The sequence below is a fragment of the Balaenoptera ricei genome, chromosome 13 (genome assembly GCF_028023285.1).
Source record: "Balaenoptera ricei isolate mBalRic1 chromosome 13, mBalRic1.hap2, whole genome shotgun sequence".
Classification (NCBI taxonomy): Eukaryota; Metazoa; Chordata; class Mammalia; order Artiodactyla; family Balaenopteridae; genus Balaenoptera; species Balaenoptera ricei.
In genome coordinates this window covers 1,453,762-1,467,273 of record NC_082651.1, presented here as the reverse complement: position 1 = coordinate 1,467,273, position 13,512 = coordinate 1,453,762, and the positions used below count along the sequence as shown (strand labels likewise).

General features: G+C 40.0%; 1 protein-coding gene across 3 annotated transcripts in view; it reads left to right on the top strand.

Moving 5' to 3' along the window:
- GCC2 (GRIP and coiled-coil domain containing 2) overlaps positions 1–13,512 on the top strand; it is a 45,388-nt gene that overhangs the window by 12,570 nt on the left and 19,306 nt on the right. For all 3 annotated transcript variants that reach the window (XM_059942347.1, XM_059942348.1, XM_059942350.1), the window contains exons 8-18: positions 558–658; positions 753–851; positions 4,469–4,588; positions 5,049–5,213; positions 5,509–5,613; positions 6,269–6,431; positions 9,472–9,572; positions 9,669–9,746; positions 10,478–10,615; positions 11,401–11,522; positions 12,880–13,056. In XM_059942347.1, coding sequence (XP_059798330.1) covers positions 558–658; positions 753–851; positions 4,469–4,588; positions 5,049–5,213; positions 5,509–5,613; positions 6,269–6,431; positions 9,472–9,572; positions 9,669–9,746; positions 10,478–10,615; positions 11,401–11,522; positions 12,880–13,056 — 1,369 coding nt within the window. The remainder of the gene's footprint in view (positions 1–557; positions 659–752; positions 852–4,468; positions 4,589–5,048; positions 5,214–5,508; positions 5,614–6,268; positions 6,432–9,471; positions 9,573–9,668; positions 9,747–10,477; positions 10,616–11,400; positions 11,523–12,879; positions 13,057–13,512) is intronic.

Below are 13,512 nucleotides of genomic sequence, written 5' to 3'. Positions count from 1 at the left end.
CCTATGGATCATAAATGTTTAAGTGCATCTGATATCTCCTCTGCTTGATCCTGATGTGCACGTCACCACCTGAAAGCCTAGCATACCTGCGTCTCCAGGAGATCTTCTACTGTTAAAGGAGTCCTGCCAGCCTCTCCAGTTCCTAGACACTTATGAAATGGCTAAAAACAGTAGGCTGGGACTTCCCTGGCAGTCCAGTGGTTAACACTCCGCACTTCCACTGCAGGTGGCACGGGTTCTGTCCCTGGTCAGGGAGCTAAGATCCCATATGCCATGTGACATGGCCAAAAAAAAAAAAAAAACAGTAGGCTGTTGTGGAAGATTGAAGAAAATGAAAATTGTTTACACTGTTTGCCTCATTTAGAAAATAAGTAAGCTTTTACTTTAAAAACTAGATATTAATATTTTGCTTTTACTTTATTACTTTTAATCTCAGATTGCAGATTTTGTGTTCCAGATTAAAGATCCATTTCTAGGGCTAAAGTAAGTAAATAATGGGAGTATTTTCGCTATTTTCCTTTGAGTCTATAGATAATTGTTTCATTGTATGTTTTTAGCATATCTGGAAGAAGAATGCAAAGACAAAGAGGAGAAAATAGAGAAATTAAAACTAGTTGCTGTGAAGGCAAAGAAAGAACTAGGTTCTAGCAGAAAAGAGGTAAGGTGACTTAAAAAGGCAACGTTTAAGGAACTTACATGTTAGAAAATCAAGTTTGTCTCTACATAAAAAAACTATTGTATATTTAAAATAGGCCCAGACGCTACGGGAAGAACTTGAATCTGTTCGCTCAGAAAGGGATCAGGTGTCTACTTCCATGAGAGATCTCATTCAAGGAGCAGAAAGCTATAAGGTAAAAATAGTTACTTTAATAACAAGTTATATTTGTAACTTCTAAGTTAAGGAATGCACTAGGAATGTAAAACTCTTGTCCATAACATAATCACCTTGTATTTTTTAGTAAATCTTTTTTTCAATTTTTTTTGTGTAATGTATCATCCTAGTATCAGATTTTAAGTGGCTAAGCTTTAAATATGCCTTTAAGCTATTGTTTTTTAAAACTAAATTTCTGTTTTGGGATTTCCAAATAAAATCAGTAACAAAAAAGATGGCTATCGTTACTGTTATTATTTAATAGTCTTCTGGCCAAATGAATAAATGTGAAAGTTAGACATGTCTAACACGAAAGTGAAAACATTTGAAGGCAATATTGCTTGTCTACCTAAATAACATGAGAATCTATTATAAAAAATATAAGAATTAAAAATAAGAGAGTACCATTATATTTCTTTATGCATTCAAATATTTATACAGCCAGGCTAAGTACTGATTACTGGGGAGACGGCGGTCAACCAAGTAGACGGAGTTCCTGTCTGCTTGGGACTTAAATTCCAGTGGCAGACAAAAATCCAAGAAAATACTGTGTGGAAAAGTAAAGGCGGGTAGGGGGAGTAGAGTGGCCAGTAGTCAAGTGGGATTTGATGGAAAGAAGAAAATACCAAAGTAGTCCAAAAAAATGAAATTTCAGGAAGAACTTTAATGAGACTAAGTGAAAAGAGAAAATTGACATCTTGCTCTACCAGACACTAAAATTTATTATAAAACTACATAATGTGATACAGTTCTGATGCAAAAATAAGGCAGATTAATTGAACAGAAGACAGAGACTTCTGGGGACTTCCCTGGCGGTCCAGTGGTTAAGACTTTGCCTTCCAATGCAGGGGGTGTGGGTTCGATCCCTGGCCGGGGAGCTAAGATCCCACATGCCTTGGGGCCAAAAAACCAAAACAGAAGCAATATTGTAACAGATTCAGTAAAGACTTTAAAAATGGTCCACATCAAAAAATCTTAAAAAAAAAAAAAGAAGAAGACAGAGACTTGTGTATAAAAACAAGCATTTACAGGCCCCAGGCACTCTTCTAAGTGCTTTACATGTCTTATCACACCTGATATGTGTGTGATAAGTATGTTATTAACGTTGCTGATTCACCGGTAAGGAATCAGAGGCACGGAGGTCACAGAGCAAGTAACTAGTAGAGCTGGGGTTGGATTCAAGCAGTCTGGTTCCAGATCTGTTCTTTCACCAGCTAAGCTATGCAACTCCAGTAAGATTTGAAAACAGAGAAGCCAATGCAGAAGGAATCAGAAAACTACTTCAGGAAAATTTGGTTAGATTTTTACTTCATGCCACACACCAAAATAAATTCTGCAGTTTTGTCAAAAATGAAAGCGATTTTTTTAAAACCTAGAATAAAATACTTGATCATTCGAGCTCTGGATACAAAATACTTTTCTCAACTTAAAAGCAGTTAAAGAAGTTACAAGGGAAAAGACAAATTGAACTAGATAAAATATAAAATTGACATATGAAAATATGACAGGGGGTTAGTATCCTTAATATGTAAAGATATAAGTCCATTTTTTAAAAAACACTTCTTTGAAATTCATATATGGGGTTGTCTTTTATGAGCCATTAGGAGCTTGCTTCTTTACATTTTCAGAAGCCATATGATTTATTATCTCCTGCAAAGGTAGACCGGGTATAACAATTTATTTGTTTAAAATATGTATTTCAAAGGACTGGGAAAAAAAGAATAGAACATCCAAGAACTGTGGAACAGCTGCACAAAGCATAGCATATGCGTAATGAATGCCATAGGAGAAGAGAAAGAGCAACAGAAATATCTGACACGATAATGACTGAGAATTTACCCAAACTAAGGTCAGACGCCAAGTTACAGATCCAGTAAGCTCAGAGAACACCACACGGGGTACATACCAAAACAGTCATTTTCGAACTACAGAAAATCAAAGGTAAAGTCCTGAAAGAAGCCATAGGGGAAAAAATACCTTATTTATAGAAGAGCAAATATACGAATTACATCCAACTTCTCAGAAACCGTACAAAAAAGAAGCACGTGGAATGAGTTAAAGTGTTGAGAGAAAAAACCCACCGACCTAGAATTCTGTGCCCTGTAAAATTATCCTTCAAAAGTGAAGGAGCAGTAGAGTTTCTCAGATAAAAATTGAGGGACTTTGTTGCTGGTAAACATGCCTTTCAAGAAATGTTAAAAGTTCTTTAGAGAGAAGGAAAATGATAAAGGTCAGACCCAGAAGAGGCAACACAATATTTTTTGTTTTTTGTTTTTGGCCGTGCTGCGCATGTGGCATCTTAGTTCCCCGACCAGGGATCAAACCCAGGCCCCCTGCAGTGGAAACATGGAGTCTTAACCACTGGACCGCTAGGGAAGTCCCCAACACAATATTGAAGAAGAACAGAAGAACAAAGTGGGAGGATTATCCTACCCGACTTCAAGACTTACTATAAAGCTACAGCAGTCAAGACAGTGTGGGGTGATATTGGTAAAAGAATAAAGAAACAGAACAGTGGAGCAGAATAAAGCCTAGAAGCAGACCACAAATATAGTCAACTCATCTTTGACAATGGAGCAAAGATAATCTTCAACAAATGGTGCTGGAACAACTGGACATCCACATGCAAAAAAAATGAATCTGTCCACAGACCTTACACCTTCACAAAAATTAACTCAAAGTGGATCACAGACATAAGTGTAAAACACAAAACTATAAAACTCCTAGAAGATAACATAGGAAAAACATAGGTCATCTACACCCTCGACGACCTTGGGGAAGACTCCAAAGGCACAATCCATGAAGGAACTGATAAGCTGTACTTTCTTTGAAGGCCACTTTCAAGGAAAACTCAGAACCATTTTGTTAGTTATTTTGTACAGGGATTCATTTTTGTGCAGGAGAGCAGTCAGGAACAAGGCAAAAACAGGATTTATAAGAAGCGGGGAGAGGAAACACAAACTACAGGCAATCTGGAAACAGTGACTCTCATATATTTTGGAGGATAGCCCCACAGGCTGGCGTATAGCACAAAGGTCAGTCCCAGGATTCTGTCCTTGAGTAGGGGCCAACTAGGAATATCAAAGAAAAAAATTCAGTTGGTTTTAGAGTCTTTGGAAATTGATGAACGTTTTGCATCAATGGGTGAGACTGTATAAAATGTCTTCTTGTGTTCTTCGATTAGCACCTCTGCCTCACCTCAGGCCAGGCCCGAAACAACTCCCTCAGCAGAATTCTTTTGGTGGAGTTAACGGGATCAGGTTAAACTTTTTCTCCTCCCTCCTTAAATGTTGTATACATTTCAGAAGTTTATTTTTGATGACTAGGATCTATAACTGGGAGATGCTATATTGTATATACATTTTAAATCCTCTTCCCTTTAATAGATTTCCCCACCCATACTAAAAGTCGTCTGGATTATGCTAATTGTATTATATAACGCCATTGGGTATTCTGCCAAATGTTGAACCTAGGTAAATATTTCAGGCTTCCGGAATGAACTCATAAATCTTATATTAAGATGGCTCAGTAATACAGTCTGGCTGGTTGAATGTATGATAATACCCTAAAGTTAAATCCTTTTGTCTTTTGTTGAAGAATCTTGTATTGGAATATGATAAGCAGTCAGAGCAGTTGGATCTGGAGAAAGAACGGGCTAATAATTTTGAGCACCAAGTAGAAGACCTTACAAGACAACTAAGGAATATGGCTTTTCAGGTAACTTTAAACTGAGCAAATGCATACATGGAAATTGTAATAAGTATTTTTCAATTCTAATATTTTTTGCACAAAAAATTAAAATTAATACATAGTCAGAAACTTTATTTTCTTTTTCCCACTGTTGGGAGAAGAATATGACAGAAAACTAGCCACCATCCCGTCTTACTTATTGCTGTAATCTCAGTTCTTCTGGGTTTCTTGTTTTTGTTTTCATTTTTTCATTTTCGCCTTTTCCTCTGTCAGTGCTCCTGGTCTCTTGTAATGTTTGCCAAGTTAATATCAACAGTGACAGTGTTTTAAACTTACTCTTGATTTTACGTTTTCATTCTGTGGAATCGATTTTGAAATCTTCACTTTTTTATGCTATGCCAATATTCTCATTAATGTTGCATTTTATTCTTCCTCTCCTGTGTGTATTTTCTGCTTGTTTACAGTAGTGAATCATTTGTCATTCTAGTGTGAAAAATTAAACTCAGATAATGAAGACCTCCTGGCCCGTATTGGGACACTGCAGTCTAACACCCGGTTATTAGAAGTGCAGATTTTGGAAGTCCACAAAGCCAAGGCCATGGCAGACAAAGAGTTGGAAGCTGAAAAACTTAAGAAAGAGCAGAAAATAAAGGTAAAAACAGTTCTGTGGGATTAATTCATTTATACAGTGATATTTTTATCAAAGTATTTAAGTGAATGAAAGACTTGCTAATGAGTAGCGTTTGTTAATATAGCAAAGTTTATTAAATCCTTAATGTATGCCAACTATGAATTTGAGAATCCAAGTTATAATTTTTGGGTATGTTTTTTTTTAAGTATGGAACTTTCTGTACTTTATATGTCAGATTTATTTTATAGCCCCTTACAAATACTTTTTTTAATGCTGGTTGGCTTAGGGGTGGCGATGTTTTTATTTTTAATTTTAGGAGCATGCCAGTTCTGTAAACGAACTTGAAGAGCTTCAGCTACAACTGCAAAAGGAAAAGAAACAGCTTCAGAAAACCATGCAAGAATTAGAGCTGGTTAGAAAGGTAAAATGAAACACCAGACTCAAAACCGATACCTATATTCACATTCTTAAATTATTCTGTAAACATAGAAAAGAAATATTTGAAAAACAAGGTGATTTGTGGTGCTGAAATACTGCTTTATAGATTATTTGCCTCCAAATACTGAAAATTTAACTTCATTCTGAGTGCCCGTCTCTCCAGAAGAATCTAGGCTCACAAATTATTAGACTTGTTTGCTATTTTATTTTTCGTACGTGATGTTGCATGATAAATGTTGCATGATAAATGAAGATTTAATTAATGTCAAAAGCTGAAGTTTGTATTATGCTTAGAACTTTGGCTAATTTTTCTCTACTTTTTCAAAGATGAGGGCAAAAATAAAGGTACTGTAAGAGATGCTTAAATATGAATATTTATAAATAAGAGCCCCACAAGAGCAGATAGACCGATCGTAGTTAATGAAAACTATAATGAAATACAGTGAAACTGAAAAGTCAAATTATTACAAAAATACTTTATGAAATTACAAACTAGAATGTATCCAACTTGTAGTTTCTGCATTAATGTGTAAACTTCCTCTATAGAACCAGTGTGTTCCTGTGTCATCCTTTTAGAAATTCTGGAACAAACTTAACTCATCTAGTGTAACGTGGATCTTTTATTATAACACGTGCAGGATGCCCAACAAAGCACATTGATGAACATGGAGATCGCTGATTACGAACGTTTGTTGAAAGAACGGAATCAGAAGTTAGCTAATAAGAACAGCAAGATAGAAGATTTGGAACAAGAAATAAAAATCCAAAAACAGAAACAAGAAACCCTGCAGGAAGAAATGAGTGAGTAAAATGGAACCCACTTTAGCTCACGGTCACTGCCCCCAGCAGAAGTCGGGGTCGGTGCCGGGGGGGTGCTAGTTGTTGGTCTCACCAGCCCTTGGAGGCCAGGACATCCACACAGCAGGGACCGTGCCCGAGGACCAGAGAGGGGGCTGTGAAACCACTTCCTGTACCCTTGTGTGCAGTCCAGGTGGGTGCTTAATGCAGTCATTCCCGTAAACGTTTCTCAGGTGGTCCTGGGCCACCTTTTGCTGATTGTCAGCAGAGCGGGATAATGCAGTAGCGGCGAAATCTTTCTTTTTACGGTGATTATATTCCATTTTATCTGTTAAATATTTTCTAATGTAAGCATCTAGAGCTCTAAGTATCCCTTTAGGCACTCCTTCAGCTACAGCTAACAAATTGATATGTTGTATTTTTATTTTAGTTCAGCTGAAAATACTTTTTAATTTCCTTTGAATCTCTTCTTTGGCCCATGGGTTTTTTGTTTTGTTTTGTTTTGTTTTTGGCTGCATTGGGTCTTCGTTGCTGCACACGGGCTTCCTCTGGTTGCAGCGAGCGGGGGCTACTCTTGGTCGCGATGCATGGGCTTCTCGTTGCGGTGGCTTCTCTTGTGGAGCGCGGGCTCTAGGCGCGTGGGCTTCAGTAGTTGTGGCACGCGGGCTCAGTAGTTGTGGCTCGCAGGCTTAGTTGCTCCATGGCACGTGGGATCTTCCCGGACCAGGGCCTGAACCCGTGTCCCCTGCATCGGCAGGTGGATTCTTAACCACTGTGCCCCCAGGGAAGTCCTGGCCCATGGGTTTTTTAATCCCTAAGTAATTAACGGAACTTTCAGATATCTTTCTGTGAACGGTTTCTGTAACTCCTCACTGTGCACCTACCACGTCTTCCAGCTGCGTTCTTGTGCAAACTGGGTAGCAGGGCTCCAGGGCACACACGTTGCAAACATTTGGTTTTGCGAGTTAGTCAACTAGCTGAAAAAGAGTCTTGAACCTGGGAAAAACTAAAAAGAGCTGCTTATTCAAGAAGCCACCCCCTGTCACTGGTGAATACGTACAGGAATGAGAGGTTCAGGCAGCGGGTGCCAGGAGCTCAGGGGGGGAGCTTCTGCAGACAAGCGAGTGGAAGTCAGGGCTCGCGTTGGGCCTTGAGATTTGAAGAGAAGAAGCGGGGTGGGAAAGGGTGGTCCTTTCTGCAGCACAGTTACGAGCAAAAGTGAAAAGAAATAACGTAATTTTGGAAGTCTTAAGTAGTTGGAGGAAAAGGCTTGCCCTGCTAGGGAGAAGTGAAATGTAATTAGGAAGCTCTTCTCTATCCAGTTCAGAAAGGCCCTGAATACCAGAATGTACTCGGGCCCTTTTGAAGGGCAGCGGGGCAGATCAGTGAGCACAGTGTGGAGTCTTGGAAATGCTGCCAGCCTCGGGCAGCACAGGCCCTGGAAGGCTGAGCGGGGGAGCTGTGGACCCCCGGGGAGGAGGGTGAGGACACATCAGGACAGTGCCCATGCAAAACCCTCAGCCAGCTCACTCTGCCTGGGGCATGAGGAGCACACATCTTCTTAATCCCAGGCGCTCCAGCATCGGGCCCCCGTGGACCTTCTCAGCCTAACCCTCGTTATTCCCTCGGTGCAGAGGCCCTTCCTTCTTCCTGAAGCGCGACTCATGCTTTTCCACGACTGTGTCTGCCGCCATGCCCTCACCCTCCTACCCCTGTGCTCACCTTCTGGAATCCTTGCTAATCTTAAATGTTTGCTGTTCCAGGAAGTCTTCCTTGTCCCAAGCAGATATAACCTGGATATAACCTTTAGCCAACGTGGGCCCGCATGGCCTTTTGCATTTGTTTTAATAGTTATATTTTGCTTTACATTATCACACTATCCCAGACGGTATCCCCTAATTTCATTCTGTGTTCTCGGAGCTCATAATTCCTGGAGCACTCAAAGGCTTTGTATGTAATTTGTGCCTTGTACAATCTTTTCAGGACTGGGTAAATAGTTGCCAGGAAATAACTGATGATAACATATCATAAAGGCAAGTTAAGGTATTTTCTTACAGGACACCTGCTCTTGTTTACTGAGTGATACAGTCATTGCATGTGGATTTAACTTCATGCAGTTAGTCATTGCTGGTGGGGTCTTCTAGCAGCGGTCACATGGCCACGTTCGTGGCCTAGACTCAGCATCAGGCACACTTGTTCTGTAAAGGACCAGGTTGTAAATCTCGGGCCCCAAGGTCTCTGTCGGATGTTCTTTATTTGCTTCACAATGGCTGTGGCCAGGTTGGCCTGCTGGTGTGGTTGGTACTGTGGTCTGGACAGTGAATCCACTTATTCCCATTTGATGCTTGTTTCTTCTTTACCTCTGTTAGCATAAAAGTTTTTTGTTTTAATCATGTTTCAGTCTGTTCCTTAATGAACTATCTTTGTCCTACAAAACAATTAGTATCACAAACATAGATCAAGTCTGTGCCTCTAAGGTAATTGGAAACACACAGCACCTCTTTTGAGGTATTTCTTACAAATAAAGTCTTTATGTTTTAGATACACAGTAAGTATATGCCTTTATCTTAGAGATACGCGCTAAAATACATACAGACAAATGGATTTCAAGCGTGGGGGGCCCAGGGGGCACAGGAGTAAGTGAGAGTGTGGGTCTGGGGTTGCAGACGTTTGCTGTAAAGGGCCAGACAACACGCATTTTCAGCTTTGCAGGCCCTGTGGTCTCTTGCTGCGCTAAAGCAGCCGTAAACAGTATGTAAACAAACTGTTCACAGAAACAGGCAGCAACAGTGGCCTGTGAGCCTGACACCTATTCTGGGTGGAATGAGATTGGCCATGTGTTGGTGATCGTTAAAGGAGGTGATGGGTCCAGTGGGGTTTAGTGTGTTATTGTCACTAGTGTCATATATGTTTGAAATGGTCCGTAATAAAAATCTAAGACAAGTTCCTTTCAGAGATAGGCTAATACAAAGAAAAGACTTGTCATTTGTTCACTTAAATTCACTCATAAAACTGTTTCTCCTGAAATGATCTCTCCTACTAGCTTCACTGCAGGCTTCAGTACAACAGTATGAGGAAAAAAACACCAAAATCAAGCAGTTGCTTGTGAAAACCAAAAAAGAACTGGCAGATTCAAAGCAAGCGGTATGCGAATTTCTCAGTTTCATATTTCAGTCCTTATTCATAGAGTATTTATGAATAACTTCACTATTTAATTTAACCGAGTTTCTTGTTCTGCAGGAAACTGATCACTTAATACTCCAAGCGTCTTTAAAGGGCGAGCTGGAGGCAAGCCAGCAGCAAGTAGAAGTGTATAAAGTAAGATTCTTTTTACTCTTTAAGATTTTAAAAAATTTGCATGTGGAAGTAAGGTACCACTTTGGGATTTTTCTAAATATATATGTATATATTACACACATGTGCACGTGCGCGCACACACACACACACATACACTTTTCCCCCTAAATATTCTTCATCAACATTTTGAGGAAGGAGAAGCAGTGAGCCAAGTGTAGCTTATAACTGGGTTTACCATTGAGCATAAGCTTGGTTCTTTTCATGTATTTGAAAACCCGTAATACACTAAGAATATGGCAGCAGAAAATAAACATGGCCCCAAACCTACATCTGAACTTTCTAAATGATAGTACAGTCACAGGAATCTGTTCATAGAAAGGTTTTATATATTCATGTTACATTACATCTATTACGTTTATTTATTGTTTATATTTTTTTATATCCATTATGTTTATATATAATATCTTTAGGTATTTAATTAAACGTTGAACTGTAACATGTGGTCTGGAATTTTTTTCATGATTGATTGATTGATTGATTTTGATTCAAGGAAAACCAAGTTAATTTATTGTGAAAATGCTCTACTCATATTGGCTCCAGTCTTCCAATAATCATAAGTTAAAAATCCTACTATTTAATTACGTCCCTTAAATATAGTCCTCTCTCAAAACCCAAGTTGATGTTTAACGAAAGTCGGTTTAACCAGCAAAGATCTGATTCACCAGAGCCTGACCGAAAGCCTCTGCCCCCAGATTCAGCTGGCGGAAATGACGTCGGAGAAGCACAAAGCTCACCAGCACCTGAAGGCGTCCGCGGACCAGCAGCAGCGCACGCTGGGTGCCTACCAGCAGAGGGTGGCGGCCCTGCAGGAGGAGTGCCGCGCTGCCAGGGTGCGTCCTCCCCAGGGCGCGCGGCTCCCACCCGCTTGGCCCCTCCGACCCCAACCCCAGCCCAGCCCTGACTCTCACTTGCGTAACTTCTTTTTGCTAAAGGGAAGGACATGAGTACATACTCTTCCCATTTTAACCTGGTTTTGCAGTTTCTGTGTGGAAGAAAGGTTTTTTTTTTGTTAGTTTTTTCATTAGGAAGGTTACAGTTCTCTCTGAGGGCTAAGTGATTATAAAATCATATTCTGTTAGAACAGCCACTTTCTTTCTTCAACATACAGAACAGACCCCTGCAGTGGTTTTGTTACAGGTGCAGCTCTGTCTAAGCCACCTTGGCAAAGGGGCCTTGGAAGGTCACAGGTCACTTCAAGAAAGTCCAAGACCTAGAATTTAACTTTTCCCACTCTCTTTTGAAAACTGAAGTTCAAGTAGCTTAATTTCTTTGAATTTTTCTTATATTTATCATAAGTGAAAATTGTTCTAAAGTTCCAAAGGCAAATAGTGCTATTATAAAATTTATGGGCAGTAAATTAATCTACATGGGACGAAAACAGGTGGAAATGTACCTCTTGTCAGACAAAATTATGTCGTTCAAAAGCTTTAAAAAAGTGTAAGGCCAACAGAAGTACACTTTTTAGGGAAAGGTAACTGGGGGCTAAAACGTATCAGCCATTTTGCTTATTTTTAAAGAAAGGTCTTCATCTTAATTCATTAGTCTCCGAGAGAAAATAGGAGGATCACACAACCTAGAAAATGCAGTAAATTTCTCTCTCTCTGAACTGTTACAGGCAGAACAAGCTGCTGTCACCTCTGAATTTGAGAGCTACAAAGTCCGAGTTCACAACGTTCTAAAACAACAGAAAAATAAGTCTCTGTCTCAGACTGAGACCGACGGAGCCAAACAAGAAAGGTAAAGTCTGAGCTACAGGGAACCCCCCCCCCGGGGGTGGGAGATCCTGCCCTGATTGCTTTTGACCGTGGAGGTTTACACGTAGTCACCAATGAGAACAGAGCTGGCTTCACCGCACTGTTCACGCGGAGAGACGCGTGCAGGAGCCGTGGAGCCAGGTGGCGTCCGGCCCCCCGGGTCACACAGTCCAGCCCTGTCCGCCGGTTCCGGTCACAGCGTAAGGACAGATGTCACCGTTAGGTCAGGACCAGTTTTCCCACTTTTGAAAATATAGTAGGAGAATAAAAATGCTTCCTTGATGTACTGATTCACCATTAGTTAGTCTAAGCATAAGTTGATTACAAATATTTTACTTATTTCAAAAAGTTTTAAGTTAACTAAATTTTCATCTAGAATTAAATTTTTCTTCTTAAATTTATGACAATCTCAATTACATACTGTTTCAATAGTATATTATTTAATGCTCCTTAAAAACTAGCATACAGATCACTTTTGTGAGTTATTCAAAAATATACTAGGAATGAGAGATAAGTAGGGCATTCTACAGCATGTATGTTTTGTTTTTGTACGTAGAGACCTGCTGTTCAGAGCAATTTTATATCTGGCTCTTACTGTTCTCAGTAGGACTAAATATCCTGCAGTATTTGTGTGTTTATGCTTGTGTTACTTTTTAAGTATTTAATAAACAAGGGAACTGTAGGCCAAAAAATGCTGAGATATTTTTTTCTTTCGATAGCTCATCTTAAAGCTGAAGTTGAACATTGACACACTTACTATAAAAATACCACCACTTACAAGAGTCGATTTTGATCATTTCAGAATTTTGTGTTAAAATTATTTTAATGTAAATGTTTTAAGTTCCTTCTTCTTTCTTATATATTAGTTTTTTTAAAAAGAAATTAATAGTGTGTTATACCACTTGTGACAGAGTTATAGGTTTTAGCTGTTTTTCTCCAAAGACTTTCTTTCACTGTAACTTGGTGTAACATGCTGTTCCCAGGATGGTGAGCTTAGAACTGCATTTCTTTTTTTTTCAACTAATGACATAGTCCTGTAATATAGAATAGACTATTTTGATGCCATTTAATGGTCTACTCCATTTGAATGTGAAATTTGTAAATTCAGAGACTTTTGTAAGCGTGTAGTGTCTGCGATCTGAAGTCTGATTATAGCGTCTTTTATTTCACATTTAATCCTATTCTCTGAATTCTTGTGATCATTATATTTCCTTTAGAATCATCCATAATTGCAAAGAGTATGACATTGAAAGGATATATGATTAAAGTAAAATTTATTTGAAATCACAAAATCAGTTTTACATCTTTCAAAAAAATTTTTTTAACTATTTCTGTTTCAGAGAACATCTGGAAATGCTGATTGACCAACTAAAGATCGAATTACGAGACGCCCAAAATAACTTGCAGATCACCGTCTCTGAACTGCAGACCTTGCAGTCTGAACACGACGCGCTGCTAGAAAGGCACAGCAGGATGCTGCAGGAGACCGCGTCCAAGGAGACCGGGCTCCGAGAGGAGTAAGGCTGGTGGCGCCAGCAGGCGCGTGGGTGCCGGGCAGCAGAGCATGTGTCTGCTGCAGCTCCCGGCCTGGCGCTCCTGGGGAGGGTGCAGGCTGACGGTTGGAAATAGGTGTTTCCACAGGCTTGGTGACTTGCTGCTTCTACCTTAGAGCTCCCCCTTTTGATTGTTTCTGTACTTCGCTTTTCTAAGAGTAATGTTATCTGCTCACCCAGTGTTCTGGCTCCTGTGGCCTTCATGGCCAGATGCCTCTTTCCAGCCAGGTGTCAGAGGACAAGCACGTTTCTGTCTCTCTAGAGGAAGACATTCCGAAAGCTGCTGGCTGCGCTCCGTGTGCAGCTGCATCCTCGGCCTGTCGCCTCGCCGCACTTGTGTCAGTCAGCGCTCCCAGGAGTCGCTGGGGTGTCGGCAGAATAGACGGATTACTGTGAACGAGAAACTTTGAGCTCCCGGGA